Below are 21,159 nucleotides of genomic sequence, written 5' to 3'. Positions count from 1 at the left end.
AATATTTTGGGGGTCCACTTTTTTATTTTATTACATTTTTAATAATAGAAACCTCCACATACAAACGACGACATACAGACGCACACAAACATCCAAAACATCACGCCTGTCCAGACCAACCTGCTCACCACCCCCAGCGCCACATAGCCTCAAATTGCACCATTTTGTTTCATGGTCACACTGATTGTCAGCATTTTCAATAATGAAGACCGTAGGCCCCCTTTAAGTTGACTTCACTATAGTTGAAATATCATGTTAGCCTTGACGCTGAGAAGATTAGATATCATTTGAGGCGTTTATGATTATACTGCATTCTGAATGAGGTGCATATTTGAGTAGGTATTGTAACATATATCCTCCTGTTCAGAGACTGACATGGAGATGTAGGAAATGCATTTATATAATTTAGATGTATATTAACATTCCCTCATCAATCTACACACAATGCACCATAATGACAAAGCAAAAAACAGGGGTTTAGACATTTTTGCTAATTTATTAAAAATAAAAAAGTACTATTCAGACCCTTTACTCAGTGCTTTGTTGAAGCACCTTTGGCAACGGTTACAGTCTCGAGTCTTCTTGGGTATGACGCTACAAGCTTGGCACACCTGTATTTGGGGAGTTTCTCCCATTCTTCTCTGCAGATCCTCTCAACCTCTGTCAGGTTGGATTGGGAGCGTCGCTGCACAGCTATTTTCAGGTCTCTCCAAATATGTTCGATAGGGTTCAAGTCCGGGCTATGGCTGGGCCACTCAAGGACATTCAGAGACTTGTCCAGAAGCCATTCCTGCGTTGTCTTGGCTGTGTGCTTAGGATATTTGTCCTGTTGGAAGGTGAACCTTCGCCCCAGTCTGAGGTCCTGAGAGCTCTGGAGCAGCTTTTCCTCAAGGATCTCTCTGTACTTTGCTCTGTTCATCTTTCCCTCAATCCTAACTAGTCTCCCAGTCCCTGCCGCTGCAAAAATATCCCACAGCATGATGCTGCCACCACCATGCTTAACCATAGGGATGGCACCAGGTTTCCTCCAGATGTGACGCTTGGCATTCAGGCCAAAGAGTTCAGTCTTGGTTTCATCAAACCAGAGAATCTTGTTTCTGATGGCCTGCTTAAGTGCCTTTTGGCAAACTCCAAGCGGGCTGTCATGTGCCTTTTACTGACAGGTGTGTGCCTTTCCAATCATGTCCAATCAATTTATTTTACCACAGGTGGACTCTAATCACGTTGTAGAAACATCTCAAGGATGATCAATGGAAACAGGATGCACCTGAGCCCAATTTTCTTGTCTCAGCACAGGGTCTGAACACTCAAGTAAAGAAGGTATTTCAGTTTTTAAATTTTAAAACATCTGCAAAAAAAAAAAAAAACTGTTTTTGCTTTATCATTATGGGGTATTGTATGTAGCTTGATGAGAAAAAAAGTATACATTTTAGAATAAGGCTGTAACATAACAAAATGTGTGAAAAGTCTGAATAAGGGGTCTGAGTACTTTCTGAATGCACTGTGTCCAAACCTACCACTGGAATTAAACAAGCCAAAATATACAGAGGAAAACATTGCTCAAACATTTTACCTTCTGAAAGTCAGAGACACTTGTTGAATAAGTAAGACTGCTCATGATTCATCTTGACATCACCAAAGGGGTGACACATTTATTAACAATCATGCCTCTTTTGATATCCCAGTGAAAGTTGCCTTTCTATCGTCTATGATCTACCATCTTGTACCAGTTTCATCAGAAAATAGTTTAACAGCGGAGGAAAGGCCAAACAGCACATGTAGTGTAGTACATGTAGTACAAAGTGACCTCTTGAAATGGAGTTGAATAGCCTCAGCCTTAGTAGTAGTAAGTTGTGTGTGCTTGTGCGTATACAGATTTGAATCTGGCCCAGAGACATGCTGGCACTTGCAAAGCTATTTTTTGGGAAATCCATCGCTCCATAATGAGTTTTGCTGTTGTCGTGTAGTTTTCAGTACATTAACTCAACCGTTTCAACATCTCACATTGTCACCTTAGCTTTGTGTACTGTCTTTACCCATAGTTCACTTTGAACAGAAAATACATGGCTATTATTATCAGACACCATTTCATGTGCCATGAGCTCTGTCCTGTTATGGTGTGTGCAAGAATACACTTCCCATACTGGAGCTGTTATCTCCAATTGACTTAGCCTTCAACAGAAATTGAAGTTCTGTTTGAAATGACACAAATTCCCCAACATGATATTTTATATGCTAATCTAAAGATGCGCTACGTTCCCACTTTCCATGTTGTTGATTACTGCAAAGAGCATCCTCTCCCATCATTTCCGTAGGTCCACTGGTTTTAATTGTACTATATTCTTAAAGGTTCAGTAGATATCCACAGTCTTTGAATTACATACAAGTGGAAAGTGCTCTTTGGAATGGCAGGAGCGTGGAACTACCAATGCTATATCTGCATGAATGAGAACTTTACAATGTTTTTTTTTTTAATTTACAAGCATAAAACAAGACTTATAGCTACAAAAACACTTGAATGAGTGCAATGCAGGCATGGGGCTTACAGTGGCTGAATGGGGTCAGACAACTTCATTTTTAAAGGAGCTACAGTAGACCAATGAATGGTAGTTTATGTATATTATCTGTGCTTTATTTTGAGTTGCTGTGCAATTCAGGGCAAGAGTATCTATTGCAATTCTTTAAAAAAAATAGAGAACTGTGCAATATGCATTTTTCTTTATTAAAAAATGTATTTTATTTTAATTTTTTACTTGATATAGTGACCAAAATGTGATGGACAGACTGGTGTGCAATGTTGACGATATCAATCTGTGTGTTTGTTTCTATTGGCACATGTTTTTGTTATTGTCTGATTGGGAGAAAAAAAAATAAAGGATGGTACTTAAACAACTGTATTTATTGTAATTACTTTCTAGTGAGTGTTGATTTTATTCATCCAGTCAGTAAAAGCGCAGTTTTTAATAACCCGCCATTTGTATGAGATCATATTAACACTTATCATCTACCTCAGGTGACTGCAGGGGAGGATTGTTACTGTAGACCGACTGATAGGTGTTCTGCTGCCTGTAATGTCTTGTCCTTCACCAACCAGAAAAGAATGGAGTCCCACCTCCTAGGCTTTGATGGTCCAACCCAGTGAGACAAACTGTCATTTTGTGTATGTAGAATGTCTGGAGGAAAGTCAAAATGGTATTTAATGCCTCTGTGTTGCAACATGCAATGTGTTTGAAAATGATGAGTCATGTTAGTCAGAACTGAATCATAGTGCATCATCTGGAGTGATTAAATACTGTAATTGGATACTGACTAGTTACTTCTGGATGTTGTATTGGATGTGTGTTTATCAGTCTAGTCCATTTGTGAAACTGAACAGCTGTTTTCTCCTCCTAGCTCTGACTCATTGTTGGCATGCTATCCAACTGGCAATTGGAAATGTCCCTATCTATGGTTCAGATTCTGGTCGGATCGCTATTGTGGCCCCGACTCACCTCCCCTGCCCTTATGGGATTACCCAATCACATGGCCTGAGGTCACAGAGTCATCTTGGATATACTGTACATCGATACTAAATAACATGTAGACATGTATTTCATCAGTACAGTCATCTGGTTCTTGAAAATGTGGTGATGTCCGGTAAAACACTGTCATACTCTCTAGGCACCACACTGTTACTCTGCCATATGGCCGAGCATATGCTTATACCAGAGGAGGCTGGTGGGAGGAGCTACAGGAGGACAGACTCATTGTATATGGCTGAAATTGAATACATGGTCAAAACATGTGGTTTCCATATGTTTGGTATGTTTGACACCATTCCATTAATTCCATTACGGTCTTTACAATGAACTGTCCTCCTATAGCTCCTCCCACCAGCCTCCTCCTGGCTCACACGTGGTGTTTATAAATGGCTCTTATCCAGGGTCCCTATCTAATGGCAGCTGTTGTGTGACAACAAGCTCTCTGGGCACATAATCAGGGTGGCCAAGAATTCTAGGTCTAATGATTGTTCAATCCCTCCTGTCCTCCTGTAAACCATTTACTGTGGTGGTGCTGTTAAAACATTTATGATGCATACATCCCTAGGCATTCTGTAGGCACCATAGAATAGTAGTATCTGTCTATAGTAGGTAGTCTGAGCATATCATTCTGCTTTCCTTTCTCTGTGATAATGTCTGGTGGTGAAATTGGAATGGGTATATAATTTAGTAATCAATGTTTTTTTAATGTTTATTTGTAGGTATAAAAAAAGATTTGTAGCAACAAGAACACTATAATAATGACTGTGAAATAATACATCTAGGGATTCACTAGAATAAAACTTCAAAAAGTTAGTGTCCTAGACGAGTGGTGCACAGGGGTTGGGGTTGGTGTTGGGGTTATGCGTCTCTTGACCCGTAATCATCACGTGGGTTGGTGATGTCACGAGGTGGTTAATTTAATGTGGCCCTAATGTTACCAGCTCAAACTAGTTTTTGAGAAACAAAGGGGAGGGCGACAAATAAGAGCAAGCGGGCCGGGCTAGAGGTATTGGAGGACTGTAAAAAATCTATTGTGACTCAAAGTAAGACCATAAACTCTCGCCAAGAAGTACGATCAAAGAAACAAGTAAGTTATATGTGTATTTGTCCAAATGTATAGTGATAAAATGATGTTACTTTGTATCACCCAAATCAACATTATCATTACTCACTTTTAATAGTTAAAATATATAGTCTCCATCATCGGAATCCTCTGGGGAATAACTGACGTGTCGTGTGTAATTTCTCAATTGGAGTCATTTTTCTTTGGATTATTTATTTGTGTGTATGTTTCTTTATTTAGTTCTTTTTAGTTTTATGGTATTTTAAATAATTTATGCACCATGTGTTGGCTTTACTGCATAGATTCATAACTTTTGCCAGTAATGAACACCCAACTTTTGTCCCATACACGCGATTTGCGCAAAAAAGCGCAGTGGCACTGCGTATTGGCATAAACTTTCGTTGAATCCAAACTGTTTAATTGAATCTTAAATATGAAGTCAACGATTGAACGAACTTTTTTAATTCTACAACTTTGCAAGCGGTTCTGTTTAGGGATCTGAAGAAGTTGTGGCCAAATTACGTGTTGTAATAACGGCTTTGCTTTGAGTTTAATAACTATGTTAGCTATATTTTGCACTGTGTGACAACGTCCTCAGGGGTGACACATTCTAGTGTTGATGATAAGTAGTAGTAGTGGGGGGGGGGGGGGGGGGGGGGCTCTGTACTTCTAAATGTATGGTCTCATTACTGTAACTATTTTGAGCTATGATACTTGAGTTTGGAAGAAAGGAGATAAATCCTGCGAAATATAATATTGTTTTATATAAATGATTATGTTTAGTCAATTACTATTTCAGAAGCTACATAGTTTGAAAGTGTACTTCTACATGTCTTTGTTCGTCTTAAAGTAAAGCATAAGCATTTATTCCACAAATTTGAATTGTGTTCAGGTTCCAGAAATCTTTTGCTTTCTGTTTGGGCCAATGAATGGATTTTATGACCTGAACACTTCACTTAAGCCGTAACTAACTGTACGTGGCTATGGATAAAAGCTTCCGCTAAATGACTAAAAGCAAAGTCAATGTAAACATCCCCCACCTCAACAATATGAGCATTGAAATCGACTCTAACCTCAAGTACTTGTATTCACTGCTATCCACTCCGCTCAAGAGTTGTTCTCCTTTTTTGCCCAGGAACTTTTTTTTACCTGACCACAATTTATGGCTGCCCCACCTATGTTTGCTCCCCCCCCCCCCCCCCCCCCCCCCCATCCAAAGTAGTGGCTGTGTAAGAGGCTGTAAAATATGATTTGCAGTCAGAGATAACGCTCAAAGTGACACAACCTTAGAGAGATGAAATGGGGGAAAGATAGTCCTCAGTCTGTTGTTATCATTGTTTTTTCCCCCAGTTTTATTTTAGAAAGTTATTGGGCACACTAGATGCAGCTAGTGCCTTAGGGTTAGGATTTAAAAATGGAGGAGGGGTAGCATGGGGCTTTAGAGCTTGTGTGAGCTTGGCAGATGGACCTTGAGGCAATGGCACAGATAATCAGGGGAGAGAAAACAGCTTTGAAAAGACAGGGAAAACTCTATCCTGGCTATTCAAATGCACCATTCAACCTGATTTCAGCTGAGATTTGTGGGTGCGTGGCCCCTCTGCTATTCTCTCACTGCTCATGGAGTATGTCATTGGTTATGTTGAAATAGGAAGGAATGGGAAGTAAGTAGGCCACTGTCTCTTTTAGAGAATAAAACATTTTGTCATGACTGCCATGCCTCAACTAGAAGGGATCCCATTTTCACGTGACTGACGGCAGGGAGGATGTTTAGCTGTCGACAATGACGTTATAGTAGATAAAGTGCACTGATACTATTTGAGTCAGTAACGTGAATCATTCTGTCCTTGCGCTGTTGGTCCTTGACGGCCAGAATCCACCTACATTTTGTATATTTGATCAAATAAAGCATGTGATTCTGCCATTTGTTGGCCACTCAGTGTTCCTTCCTGAAGTAGGCCAGGACATTCTGGGTCTTTGTTAACTGTCTTTCTTTAGAGTGACCCTCTACCCCGCAGCTTCTCTCTTAGTGGACATTCCATCCTTTTTTTGTTGTTGTTGCGGTCAGTGACTTTTCTGAGAAGACGAGGAATGCTGCTTAGCAGTAAAAAACAAGAGTGACTTTATGCTGTTCAGGTTCAGTGTAGTCCTGCTTTCCATGTGTTGTTGTTGTTGTTTCGTTGTAGAACTGATCTAGCAAATCTAATGTTGTCTATTTGACCACAGTGATCTAGGACCATTATTAGAGGAAGCACCATTTGAGTCAATCGAAATATGATCTTTACGGTATCTGATCCAATTTGACTATTTGGTTTGCTTTCTGCCAGGCAATACATATTATGTTTATCCCATTGTGTGATGAGTAGATTGGTGGAAGTTAGTTGTGGTGGGGGTGAATAGTGGGCGATGTTTCATAATGACATGTTTATAGTTGGGAAAGGAAGATCTCTTACACACAGATACCTTACCTGTTCTAACATTCCTGTTACAGTTGCATTACTGATGGGTAAAAATGACTGGCACGGATAAAAAAAATAGCAATGTTTTGTAGGCATATTTTGCAAATGATTGGGCATGCTAGCTCTAGTAAACTGTGGTATTTTAAGATGACCTTTCTCCCAGTATGCTAAGTCCACATTCAGATGTGTGGAACAAAGACCCTGCATGGGATATCTGTCTAGTGGCCCTTTTAGAATGGAGTGAAAGGAGACCAGGAAAAGGCTCTGTTTTGATACAGGGTGTCTGCATTCGTAAAGAACGATAAAAGATTTTGAGGGCGCTCCGGGCCTCACCCTTGGCAAGGCTCAGTGGGTTAGACGAGGCCTGCTGGGTGTTGTTTCATCAAAGACAAAAAGGTTGCCTGGAGTAGCCCCTCGACATTTATGGCCAGGGGAAGAATGTCATTGGAACTGCTAGCTGGTGCGGAAAAAACAAGCCAGCTTTTACTTGAAAATGGAACTCTATCATTTTTTTAAAGTGATACAAAAAGATTGCGATTCAGTGAGTGATGGGGGTTGAGAATGGGGAGTTTCCAGAGATTCGTGGTTGCTTGGAGTGTTTAATTATGCTCACTGGCCATCAACATTTAATTACTGTTTTTGAGGACAGAATACAGATTTACTGGGTCAACAGAATATTTGATCAATTGGCTTGAAGAGGAGCAGCAAGCGTATGTGCCAGAGGGCCGGCTGTCCTGGCCATTGTGTATCACTTTTATTCACAGTCCTTTTGATGAGCAGTCAAGTAAAGAAACAACACTTTCAGAAGCCAATTGTAGAGTTGCCTGATAAAACGATAGTGCCTTGGTAGATTCTCCAGTAGACCAGCTCGCTGGTGAGTGAGTAGATGGCTGCCACTTATGGCATTCTGCCTCACACAGTACGAGGCGATGGTTCAGAGAGGTGATAACCTCTAATGGATCGGACTTTTCCAGTGAGTTGTTGATTCATCAGCTGTGGCTGACCTTTCTATCCAAGGCTGCCCGCAGGCAGCGAAAGTTCAATGTGAGCATACTGCAATGTGAGCGGATGTGGCTACGATCCCTGCTCATCTTCTGGACATATTGGCTCAGGCACAAACCACTGGAACAAATGTTGCCGTTAGATTACTAAGTTGCGTGGGTGACAGGCATTACACAAGGGTGCTTTTCATCAGAGACTTCCCAGCAAACCGGGAACCTTCGCAGGACATTATCTAAGATTACCGCTATGGCGACGTGGGGGGGGGGGGGGGGTTCTCACATATGCTGAGCACTTGTTGGCTGCTTTTCCTTCATTCTGCGGTCCAAGTCATCCCAAACCATCTCATTTGGGTGAGGTCGGTTGATTGTGGAGGCCAGGTCATCTTTCTGTATAGTACTTTGTGACATCGGCTGATGTAAAAAAGGGCTTTATAAAAACATTTGATTGACATGATGCAGCACTTCATCACTCTCCTCACAAATTATAGTCCCACTAAGTGCAAAATAGATGGGATGGCGTATAGCTGCAGAATGCTGTGGTAGCCATGCTGGTTGAGTGTGTTCTGAATTCTAAATAAATCACAGACAGTGTCACCAGCAAAGCACCATCACACCTCCTCCTCCATGCTTCACGGTGGGAACCACACATGTGGATATCATCCGTTTACCTACTCTGCATCTCACCAAGACACGTCGGTTGGAACCAAAAATCTCAAATTTGGACTCATCAGACCAAAGGACAGATTTCCACCAGTATAATGTCCATTGTTCATGTTTTTTGGCCCAAGCAAATCTCTTTTTCTTATTGGAGTCATTTAGTAGTGGTTTATTTGCAGCAATTCGACCATGAAGGCCTGATTCACGCAGTCTCCTCTGAACAGTTGATGTTGAGATGTGTCTGTTACTTGAACTTTGAAGTATTTATTTGGGCCAGAGGTAACTCTGGGTCTTCCTTTCCTGTGGCAGTCCTCTTGAAAGCCAGTTTCATCATATTGCTTGATGGTTTTTGCGACTGCACTTGAAGAAACTTTCAAATTTTCCGGATTGACTGACCTTCATGTCTTAGTGTAATGATGGATTGTCTTTTCTCTTTGCTTATTTGAGCTGTTCTTGCTATAATTTGAACTTGGTCTTTTACTAAATAGGGCTATCTTCTGTATGCCACCCCTACCATGTCACAACACAACTGATTGGCTCAAACACGTTAAGAAGGAACGAAATTCCACAAATTAACTTTTGACTAGGCACACCTGTTCATTGACATGCATTCCAGGTGACTACCGTGTGAAGCTGGTTGAGAGAATGCCAAGGGTGTGCAAAGCTGTCATCAAGGCAAAGGGTGGCTACTTTGAAGAATCTCAAATCTCCAATATATTTGTTTAACACTTTTTTGTTTACTACATGATTCTATGTCTTATTTCATAGTTTTGATTTCTTCACTAATATTCCAATATAAATGTGTACTAACTGTTGACTGGTACTGTGTATATATATTTTTTTAAATATATACAGCATATATTTATTTATTTTTATTTCAATTCACAAGGAGGTGCTGCAGCACCCCTGCTTCCTGTGGCTATGTCCTTGGAATGTTCTCCCAACATTCACTAACATTTTCTCAACATCTGGTAAAAAAACTACCACAGAAACATTCCCCTAAGGTTCTCATTAGGTTCCCAGAGATTGTAATAACACAATGTTCCGGTAACGTTCTTAGAACATACTACCGCAAACAAAATGTGGGAGCAATAAGAACTGGTTCTGAGGAAAGATATACAGGAACGTTCTGCTCATGTTGATGGATATGTTATTCAAAACCCCCATGACAGCAGGCAGGGAATATTCCTACAGTGGTCTAAAAAAGTTATAGTATGACATGATGGTTCTAATAACTACAGCAAGTAAATGTTGGAGCAATCGAAGTAGTTCTAAAAACATACTTCAGCAATAATGCACTTAGTTCTAAAAACATACTTCAGCAATAATGCACTTAGTTCTAAAAACATACTTCAGCAATAATGCACTTAGTTCTAAAAACATACTTCAGCAATAATGCACTTAGTTCTAAAAACATACTTCAGCAATAATGCACTTAGTTCTAAAAACATACTTCAGCAATAATGCACTTAGTTCTAAAAACATACTTCAGCAATAATGCACTTAGTTCTAAAAACATACTTCAGCAATAATGCACTTAGTTCTAAAAACATACTTCAGCAATAATGCGCTTAGTTCTGAAAACATTGCTGCAATGTTCTGCTAACTTTGATGTGTAATGTAGCATCATTATACTGTATGAAGGTGCCAAACTTCCAAACAAATGGCATTCCAATCTTCATCACATCTTGATACGGGTGTTGTCCTAACAAATCTACAAGAATGGTAATGAAGTCGATTTGAACATGCAGTCCGCCATCTTCAAGCCCTGTAGGCCACTTACTTTGCTGCACCACCAGCAGCGTAATGTTTCTCGTGGATCATTCAATTATGATCCAAACTATGGCTATATGTCGTAGGACATATGCACATCTATGTGCACCTCGCCGCAATCGGCCAGGCAACAATTGAACACGAATTCTGAAATCAAGTTTTGTCAGGAAAATAAAAGTCAAAACATCCCTCCTTTACAGCATAGGAAGAAGTTTGGTAGAGAAAGAAATAATAGAGGATACTTATTTTTCCGATTTTGTTATCCTGTCTTTTGCAAAGACAAAGACCACAACCTGGAAATCAGAGTAAAGGTGTTAACAGCTTTATATTTGTGTCAGTCACATCGCAGTGGCGCGCGGTTGATTCATTCCAGGGATAGCACTCTAAAGGCCAGGTTTGATCCCTGCTTGTGACTATCAAAAAAATACGGTAAAACTATGTTTGTACAATAAATGTCTAATACGTTAATGTGATTCCAAATAATTGACATACAGTGCCTTGCGAAAGTATTCGGCCCCCTTGAACTTTGCGACCTTTTGCCACATTTCAGGCTTCAAACATAAAGATATAAAACTGTATTTTTTTGTGAAGAATCAACAACAAGTGGGACACAATCATGAAGTGGAACGACATTTATTGGATATTTCAAACTTTTTAACAAATCAAAAACTGAAAAATTGGGCGTGCAAAATTATTCAGCCCCTTTACTTTCAGTGCAGCAAACTCTCTCCAGAAGTTCAGTGAGGATCTCTGAATGATCCAATGTTGACCTAAATGACTAATGATGATAAATACAATCCACCTGTGTGTAATCAAGTCTCCGTATAAATGCACCTGCACTGTGATAGTCTCAGAGGTCCGTTAAAAGCGCAGAGAGCATCATGAAGAACAAGGAACACACCAGGCAGGTCCGAGATACTGTTGTTTTTTATTTTTTTATTTATTTTACCTTTATTTAACCAGGTAGGCAAGTTGAGAACAAGTTCTCATTTACAATTGCGACCTGGCCAAGATAAAGCAAAGCAGTTCGACAGATACAACAACACAGAGTTACACATGGAGTAAAACAAACATACAGTCAATAATAAAGTATAAACAAGTCTATATACAATGTGAGCAAATGAGGTGAGAAGGGAGGTAAAGGCAAAAAAAGGCCTTGGTGGCAAGGTAAATACAATATAGCAAGTAAAACACTGGAATGGTAGTTTTGCAATGGAAGAATGTGCAAAGTAGAAATAAAAATAATGGAAGTTGTGAAGTTGTGAAGAAGTTTAAAGCCGGATTTGGATACAAAAAGATTTCCCAAGCTTTAAACATCCCAAGGAGCACTGTGCAAGTGATAATATTGAAATGGAAGGAGTATCAGACCACTGCAAATCTACCAAGACCTGGCCGTCCCTCTAAACTTTGAGCTCAAACAAGGAGAAGACTGATCAGAGATGCAGCCAAGAGGCCCATTATCACTCTGGATGAACAGCAGAGATCTACAGCTGAGGTGGGAGACTCTGTCCATAGGACAACAATCAGTCGTATATTGCACAAATCTGGCCTTTATGGAAGAGTGGCAAGAAGAAAGCCATTTCTTAAAGATATCCATAAAAAGTGTTGTTTAAAGTTTGCCACAAGCCACCTGGGAGACCAAACATGTGGAAGAATGTGCTCTGGTCAGATGAAACCAAAATTGAACTTTTTGGCAACAATGCAAAACATTATGTTTGGCGTAAAAGAAACACAGCTGAACACACCATCCCCACTGTCAAACATGGTGGTGGTGGCAGCATCATGGTTTGGGTCTGCTTTTCTTCAGCAGGGACAGGGAAGATGGTTCAAATTGATGGGAAGATGGATGGAGCCAAATACAGGACCATTCTGGAAGAAAACCTGATGGAGTCTGCAAAAGACCTGAGACTGGGACGGAGATTTGTCTTCCAACAAGACAATGATCCAAAACATAAAGCAAAATCTACAATGGAATGGTTCAAAAATAAACATATCCAGGTGTTAGAATGGCCAAGTCAAAGTCCAGACCTGAATCCAATCGAGAATCTGTGGAAAGAACTGAAAACTGCTGTTCACAAATGCTCTCCAGCCAACCTCACTGAGCTTGAGCTGTTTTGCAAGGAGGAATGGGAAAAAATGTCAGTCTCTCGATGTGCAAAACTGATAGAGACATACCCCAAGCGACTTACAGCTGTAATCGCAGCAAAAGGTGGCGCTACAAAGTATTAACTGAAGGGGGCTGAATAATTTTGCACGCCCAATTTTTCCGTTTTTGATTTGTTAAAAAAGTTTGAAATATCCAATAAATGTTGTTCCACTTCATGATTGTGTCCCACTTGTTGTTGATTCTTCACAAAAAAATACAGTTTTATATCTTTATGTTTGAAGCTTGAAATGTGGCAAAAGGTCGCAAAGTTCAAGGGGGCCGAATACTTTCGCAAGGCACTGTATGTGTTTCTACATGGATTTCTAACTTCCTCAACGGTAAGATAACACTAACACAGGAAAGAAACCTCTATGGAAACCTCTCTACTGTTCATAACTTAATTTGATAATTCTGGGAACATTGAGGGTATGTTTTGTGCACCCTGATACAAACATTGTAAGAATGTCATCAAAACTGGACAGATTTTGTGTTTTGGGAACCTATCGTGTCATATCCCCACAATATTCCCACAACCTAAATAAATGTTTTAGGGACATTTAAACAACTTTTTTTTAAGTATAACATCAGGTGAATGTTTTTTGCATTCTAAAATAAACATAGCATAATCATCCACAAAAGTTGACCGTTTTTGTGTTTTGGGAACAGATATTTTGTCATGTTCCCACAACATATGAAACATTCTGGGAACCATTAAAGAACAGACGAAATGTGTTCTGGGAACGTTCTTGCAACATCATGCAAATGTTTCATACAAACATTGTATAATCATCAGCACAACTAGACAGTTGTTGTATTATGAGAATATTTGCTGCAACCTCACAAATGTTCTGGGAACTTTCACAGGACCAATTTTGGTTGGCCGATTTGGCATCTTAGTTGGTGTTGTAGGAAGATGCATTGTAACATCCACATGACATATTGTGAACAGCCCAGAATGTGTCATCTTAGTTCCCTGCTGCTGTGTGATCTCAATTCTCTGTTCTCAATGTCTTCATTGTTTGTGTTCCACTAGAAGGATTTGTGTATTTTGCCAGTCGTTAATGATGGGTCCTAATTAATCATAACCAACAGGCTATGGCACAGAAAACACTCATCCTTTGCCTTGAATGTTGATTGTATGTCACAGAAATGAACTTCATAATATTCCAAACACCTCTTTGCATAACGGGAAGGAATGTTTCGGTTTTTATTACCCTGGGAAGCAGATTGATTGAACAAGGACCCTAATCTTTTGATGGGGAAGCGTGAAATACTTTTAGATTCCCACCACAAAATCAAGGATTTGGTATTATAGGCAACCTTGTTTTGGGTTATTGAAATCAGATTCTTGAGTTACTCTTTGTGGGTGTTCTTCAAACTAATACAAGACCTGTTTGTCCCGGCACATCTCTGAGCTCTTCTAACCCAGACAGAGACATGCAGTTCCCCTGTGTCCCACAGAAGAATGGCTTCAAACCAAGCCCCTTCCATCGAGCTCTCCCTGTCAGGGCGACCCCTATCACCTCCCAGCAGGTGGGTTAGCCTTCACCATGGTGATCTGGTGCTGCCGTCCATCCCCTGCTGCTAGCTCTGGGACTGTTGGCAGAAAGAATAGACATTAACTCAATTAAGTCAGAGAATAAATAGAAACTCAGAACTTGACAGGATAGGAGGATCCCTTATAGACATCCATACATTTCAGAAATATAGGGCTATTTCTTTATCTGTGAGTTGCTGCCCTCTTCTTTTGAACTAGACTATTAAAAGCTGAAATGTGTAAAGGGGGAAACATTGCCACTGTTTGCCCCAGTGCCTTTGTTTTTAAGGGTTTAGCAGAAACATACCTCAAACAACATGACCAGCCTAGCTAACCTGTAAAGTATGGTTGAATTTGGACACATTGTGGTGCTGTTGGACAGGAAAAAACATTCATGCAAGCTCATTGGCTCATAGTTGCCATATTGTTTCAGCTAGTCTTGCATCCTTAAATGCTATATACCAAATTTGGTCCCAATCGGTCCAGCGGTTCAGGAGAAGAAGATGTTAGAAATGGTCCAAAATACATCAAAAGAATATTGTATTGCATGATCAAGTTGATTTTGAGTTCTGATATTTGGCAAGTGTAGTAAACAGTACCGAAGTAACTGGTCTTAGGGCTACGTGTCAAATTTTTCCTGATGGTGGCCCAGCGGGCCCATAGCTGAACCCCGGCCATTGCTGCTTGCAGCAATGTATTTTATTGTTTTGTTGATGAAACAGAGGAGCGTGTAAGGCAGCGTGGTAAAAAAAATAATTCTCGGTACATATTCTGGTTTTCCATTGCAAGAGCAACGATGTTCTAGTAAGAAAAACAATGTTCCTTGTATGAAGTAACTTTGTTGTTGTAATAGCCCAATTGGATATGACAGTTTCACCCTTCACGGATTTCAGCTTTAAAAGGTCTGCACAATGCAATGACCAGAATACACAAAGATGGGAAGCGCTATTGTGACAATGAGATGACCTGAATTGTGTTCAATGTGTCATCAACATAGATACAGTTGAAGTCGGAAGTTTGCATACACTTAGGTTGGAGTCATTAAAACTCATTTTTTAACCACTCCACAAATTTCTTGTTAACAAACTATGGTTTTGGTAAGTCGTTTAGGACATCTACTTTGTGCATGACACAAGTAATTTTTCCAACAATTGTTTACAGACAGATTATTTCACTTATAATTCACTGTATCACAATTCCAGTGGGTCAGAAGTTCACATGTATTAAGTTGACTGTTCCTTTAAACAGCTTGGAAAATGTAGGAAAATTATGTCATGAAGCTTCTGATTGGATAATTGACATCCGTCAATTGGAGGTGTACCGGGTGGATGTATTTCAAGGCTTACCTTCAAATTCAGTGCCTCTTTGCTTGACATCATTGGAAAATCAAAACAAATCATCCAAGACCTCAAAAACAATTGTAGACCTTCACAGGTCTGGTTCATCCTTGGGAGCAATTTCCAAATGCCTGAAGGTACCACGTTCATCTGTACAAACAATAGTATGCGAGTATAAACACCATAGGACCATTCAGCCGTCATACCGCTCAGGAAGGAAACGTGTTCTGTCTCCTAGAGATGAATGTACTTTGGTGCGAAAAGTGCAAATCATTCCCAGAAAAACAGCAAAGGACCTTGTGAAGATGCTGGAGGAAACAGGTACAAAAGTATCTATATCCACACCGCCATGAAAAATCCAGACTATGGTTTGCAACTGCACATGGGGACAAAGATCATCCTTTTTGGAGAAATGTCCTCTGGTCTGATGAAACAAAAATAGAACTGTTTGGCCATAATGACTATTGTTATGTTTGGAGGAGAAAGGGGGAGGCATGCAAGCCGAAGAACACCATCCCAACCGTGAAGCACGAGGGTGGCAGCATCATGTTGTGGGGGTGCTTTGCTGCAGGAGGGACTGGTGCACTTCACAAAGTAGATGGCTTCACGAGGAGGGGAAATTATGTGAATATATTGAAGCAACATCTGAAGACATCAGCCAGGAAGTTATAGCTTGGTCGCAAATGGGTCTTCCAAATGGACAATGACCTCAAGCATACTTCCAAAGTTGTGGAAAAATGGCTTAAGGACAACAAAGTCAAGGTGTTGGAATGGCCATCACAAAGCCCTTACCTCCATCCCATAGAAAAATGTGCAGGCAGAACTGAAAAAGCGTGTGCTAGCAAGGGGGCCTGCAAACCTGACTCGGTTGAGTCAGCTTGTGGAAGACGTTTTGACCCAAGTTAAACAATTGTAAACTTCTGACCCACTGGGAATGTGATGAAAGAAATAAAAGCTGAAATAAATAATTATCTACTATTATTCTGACATTTCACATTCTTACAATAAAGTGGTGATCCTAACTGACCTAAAACAGGGAATTTTTGCTAGGATTAAATGTCAGGAATTGTGAAAAACTAAGTTTAAATGTATTTGGCTAAGGTATATGTAAACTTCCAACTTCAACTGTAGATGTTTGTTTTCTAACATATTCCTGGCACTGCTTGTCACAAAATAAAATGTATTTTGTTTGGTGTTCATGTTGGAAAACGTGTTGTTTTGTGTAAGGGGAAGTGAAAGGGTGGAGTGAGTAGCTCATGACCCATTGATCCTCATTGCTGGTTGTGTTCCTCACAGTTGTTTTGATTGACCCTAAATTGAGTCATGAGATCATAGGAAAAAATCTATGTAATATTTCAGCCCTCTCACATGTATTTTCCCAGTTCTCACTCTCACATGCTCGAGTGTCAAGCTTTAAAACTGTTTAATGTAATGAATTTTGTATAACATGATGTGTTTTACACTTTGACCATAATCCCCTATTCACCTTTCACCTCTAAAGTACAGAACCACTCATTGTGAATTGGTTTGATTATAGCTGGTAACGATCAATAGTTGACCTTGATCGTGTTCTTTCAACTCTCATCTCAATTATAGACACACAATGGAGGAACATCAGCTTGACCTTTGGAACAGCAGATGTCACCTCAAATGACACACAATATAACCTACATAATGGCAACATTTATTTATTGTGCCACAATTGTTAATGGCATGTTTTTTTTTTTTTTACCCCTCTTTTTTTCTTCTTTTCCCTCCAGTATGCGGGGTTTGTTCTCAACAGCTGTGGTGCTTATGGTGGCCTTGATGATAGTCACCACTGAAGCAGGTAAAAACAAGAAAGGTAAGGGATTTGCTATGTATTGCTTTAATTTGCCATGCGCAGTTGTAGAATTAGCATGACAGTTGCACCGTTCATGAGGTTCATAAAGCCTCAGTTGGAAACCTGTCCTTACTAACGACTAATTGTAATATTGCTGATATTATTTCTGTCATCTTGTTATTTTTGTTTCGCAGAGAAGGGGAAAGGGGCCAAGGGTGGTGCCTCTGACTGTGCTGAGTGGCGCTATGCTAGCTGTGTGCCTAACAACGGAGACTGTGGAGTCGGTGTCAGAGAGGGCACCTGCAACGACCAGATGAGAAAACTGAAATGCAAAGTGCCTTGCAACTGGAAGAAGGAGTTCGGCGGTAGAAATTATACATTGATAGATGATTCCATTTCCCTTGATATGCCATATAATTCTCAAAGTGTAAAGTGGTGGTCGGTCAATCAAAAATATAGCAAACATTTCATTCATAGCTTATTACTACATAATTAGAATTGTATCATGTCATTTCTTAGTAAATACCTAGTAATGTACATAACCGCAAAAAAACTATAGAACTACATTATCTTCAGACTGTTCTATGATAGCCTGACGACTTCTTCCGTTGCTCTGTCGTTCACGACATACTTTAGTCTGAGACTGCCATCATTGAAGTTGTATGGGGGTGGCGTTGTGCAAAGCAAAGTCATCAGCGATTGGATTGTCTCTAACCAATCAGAGTATCAAAGACAATTACACATTTTCAAACCATCGCTTCACCCACATGTGTTCTGGCTCTGGCCCAACCCATCAGTTTCTGGACCATTCAGACGGCCCAAATATGTTTGCATTCGGTGAAGGGTCGGGGAGGTACTCAGATCCAGACTCATTGCGGGGAAGAAACAAACATGTGGGCGTGGCGTAGCGTTTGGCCAGAGCAAGGAGTCTGGGTAGCCAGTCAAGCTCTATTGTGGTGTGTTCCTGATACTCAGCAGTTTTCCCTTTTGACCTTTGCCATTTCAGCTGACTGCAAGTATAAGTTTGGCAGCTGGGGTGAGTGTGACACAGCTACTGGATCCAAGAACCGGTCTGGAACCCTGAAAAAGGCCCTGTACAACGCAGAGTGCCAACCCACCATCAAGGTGTCTAAGCCATGCCCCGCAAAGACCAAGACAAAGGCCAAAGGTAAGAAGTAGACATTTAAGTCATATAAAAAAAGTAAAATTCCTATCCCCAAATGAGTACGTCATATTGAGCAAGGAATCTATGATGAATTGACCCTATGTCTTCCCACAGGAAAGAAGGGAAGAGGGAAGGAGAACTAAAAAGGTGGATGAGTCCACATTGAACAAGTGATTGGTTTGATTTTTATTACGCAATATCCTTTGCTTTTTCAACAAACATAATAGGCACAAGTGAATTATGAGATGTCAAATGGGCCTTTCCTTCAAATACAGTATAACAAACGCTAAATGTCTCTGAATATTGACCAAATATGTAGACAAACACAATTCTTTTCACATATTTCCAGCTGTCGGTGGCCTGGCAACTTAGCCCGCTTGTGTTCTGATATTTCCATAATGTTAGTAAGATTCCAGTTCTGGACATGCTGTATTATGCAAGAAACAAATACTTTGACCTCACCAGTGTTCTTGGTCTGCCTAACCCTTGTGATGTGTAATGTTTTCCAGAGTTTGTTGTATTTTTTTCACCTTTTACATTAGTTCAACTGGAGTCAAGACCAAGCTCCTTGTTTGAGATTGTTTCTTAACCAGTAGATCATTTAGTAATATGCTTGAGATTTTTTTTTTTTCAATTCAAAATGTTCATCTTACATTGTTGTGATTGTTATAGTTTTCTCTTGACTACCAATTAGTATTACTAACAGAATTGATGAGTGGATTTCAATTGTGTGTGTGCCAATTAGTAAAAGTAGAGATGCAAATCAACTATTTTTCTAGTCAACTGAGGACCGTCAGCTCAACGTGTTTCATGTACAATACAAAGCTGAGCTTGAATGCTCATGAGAATGCAGTCATTGTCTTTGTGAAGATAATAGTGGTATTGTTAAAACAATTAGTTTTATAATATATATACTTCAAAAGGTGTCAGGCGATTTTGAGTTGAACTGCTGTGTTCATATTTTTGCAAACACACATGCACACACCTTCGCACAGTTCATCTGTACTCTCATTTTTGTAATTACTGTCATTATTATTACACAAACCCTTGGAACAGAAAAAATCAACCACTTTAAATAAACTCTCTGAATTTTGACTATTGGTTGTTTCGTGTTTCTTCTTAATAAATGTTTGTGGCAATTTAACTTACTACATTTATGCATTTAAAGAGAGACTGAATCAAAACAACTATGTCTATGGTGCTTCTACACCTGCATTGCTTGCTGTTTGGGGTTTTAGGCTGGGTTTCTGTACAGCACTTTGAGATATCAGCTGATGTACGAAGGGCTATATAAATAGATTTGATTTGATTTGGTTGAAAATGGCCTATGTGGCATCAATATGTGTCGGAAACATTTATTCTAGTGTCAAAATGTACTACAAAGTGTAAATATGATTATTTTGGTCATAAAGTCAGTCTCGTCCCAAACTGAGATTTGCGAGATTACTAGGAGTGAAGGGTACCTTACAATTTTCCTTCGGTTGGGTTTATTTCATTCCTGCCCACAGCTGGCAGCACACGAGTAGTGCCCAGCACACTGGCCATTGTACATTTGGTTTGAATTTGGATATCCCTATGGGGCTAGTTAGGGACCATCAGTAAACTACACAATGCACATGGGCTAGTTAGGGACCATCAGTAAACTACACAATGTACATGGGACAATTATTTTTAAATGTCAATAGCTCCAAATATCAATGACAAAAACCTCAAACCAACTATAAATTGTAGAAATGCATATACAAATATTGAAAGCATTTAATGAGAACTAAGAGGTGTGCAACGTTTAAATATTTTCCCATTTACATTGTGTAATAGATTGATGGTCCTGAAGTAGCCCCACAGATAGACTAAAGTCACAACAACTTTGTAACAGTCACACACTGTCTGGCTGAAGCTGATGGGCGAAAGAAGTTGGCTAGGCTACTTCCAGATACAAGACCTGGTCAGACTGTTTCATATTATCTAGAAGGGTGAGTGACTGTAACTGTGTAGGGTTTTGGCAAAGTGAATGTACAAACGCCTCCCACCTGCAAAAACACTTAAGAGACACCCACATCAAAGCACGCCTTCAAGACCCAAATCTCATTCTCAGTTTCATTTCCTAATGAGTACAATTGAAACCGAGGCTAAATCAGTATGTTCAGCCCCCTTTAATAAGAAAAGGATTTCAGGAACTGTCATGTTCACTACTATGTTACTGTTGACCTGTAAGATCAAGTAATAAAATGTCGCACAAGTTGATAATGATGTCAAATGTCAGGCGATGTCTCATCATTATTGCGTCAAAGAGGCATGGTTGAATGAGTACACCAAATTACCTTTAAAACAGGGCAAACCAGTAGATTTGTTATAAAGCCCACAGGGCCTCGCTGAGTGTATGACCTGAAGTCGTGGTGCCATAATTTGTGCTGCTGTGCTTTGGCTCTGAGGGTCTCCTGCTGGATCCGGTGCTCCCCTGGGCTCTCAGCACAGCAATGAGCTCATACTGTGTCACTGATCGGTCACCAGCCCCGGCTCTCCTCCCATTGTCTCCAACACATATCACACACAACCTGTCAATGGTAACTCTATATTCCATAGTCTGACTGGTAATACTCGTGGCGTGCAAAATATATTCCATTAATACTGTATATTAAATCAGAACGCATACTGTACACGTCAAGTCATTTAAAATACTA

The 21,159-nt window shown here is 40.0% G+C and overlaps 1 protein-coding gene across 3 annotated transcripts; it reads left to right on the top strand.

The window, feature by feature from the left end:
- Nucleotides 1-1,252: 1,252 nt before the first annotated feature.
- On the top strand, nt 1,253-19,573 carry mdka (midkine a). 3 transcript variants are annotated; one of them, XM_036963979.1, is made up of 5 exons: nt 1,253-1,320; nt 17,252-17,334; nt 17,508-17,678; nt 18,320-18,481; nt 18,593-19,573. In XM_036963979.1, the coding sequence occupies exons 2-5, from the start codon at nt 17,253-17,255 to the stop codon at nt 18,619-18,621; spliced, it is 444 nt and encodes a 147-aa protein (XP_036819874.1). In that variant the 5' UTR covers nt 1,253-1,320; nt 17,252; the 3' UTR covers nt 18,622-19,573. The 3 variants fall into 3 exon arrangements, with proteins under 3 accessions (XP_036819874.1, XP_021441525.1, XP_021441527.1); XM_021585850.2 differs by lacking the exon at nt 1,253-1,320 and adding an exon at nt 4,400-4,608; XM_021585852.2 differs by lacking the exon at nt 1,253-1,320 and adding an exon at nt 4,420-4,608 and having other exon boundaries at nt 17,252-17,319.
- The last annotated feature ends 1,586 nt before the right edge of the window (nt 19,574-21,159 follow it).

The sequence above is a fragment of the Oncorhynchus mykiss genome, chromosome 26, assembly GCF_013265735.2.
Source record: "Oncorhynchus mykiss isolate Arlee chromosome 26, USDA_OmykA_1.1, whole genome shotgun sequence".
Taxonomy (NCBI): Eukaryota; Metazoa; Chordata; class Actinopteri; order Salmoniformes; family Salmonidae; genus Oncorhynchus; species Oncorhynchus mykiss.
The sequence above is the reverse complement of the archived record's forward strand: the minus strand, read 5'-3'. Positions and strand labels throughout refer to the sequence as shown.

Excerpts from the sequence above, each read along its gene's own strand:
- mdka (XM_036963979.1), top strand. The coding sequence starts at position 17,253 with ATGCGGGGTTTGTTCTCAACAGCTGTGGTGCTTATGGTGGCCTTGATG. Across the intron at positions 17,335-17,507 it reads AGCAGGTAAAAACAAGAAAG|AGAAGGGGAAAGGGGCCAAG; the intron begins GTAAGGGATTTG and ends TTTGTTTCGCAG. Across the intron at positions 18,482-18,592 it reads GACCAAGACAAAGGCCAAAG|GAAAGAAGGGAAGAGGGAAG; the intron begins GTAAGAAGTAGA and ends GTCTTCCCACAG.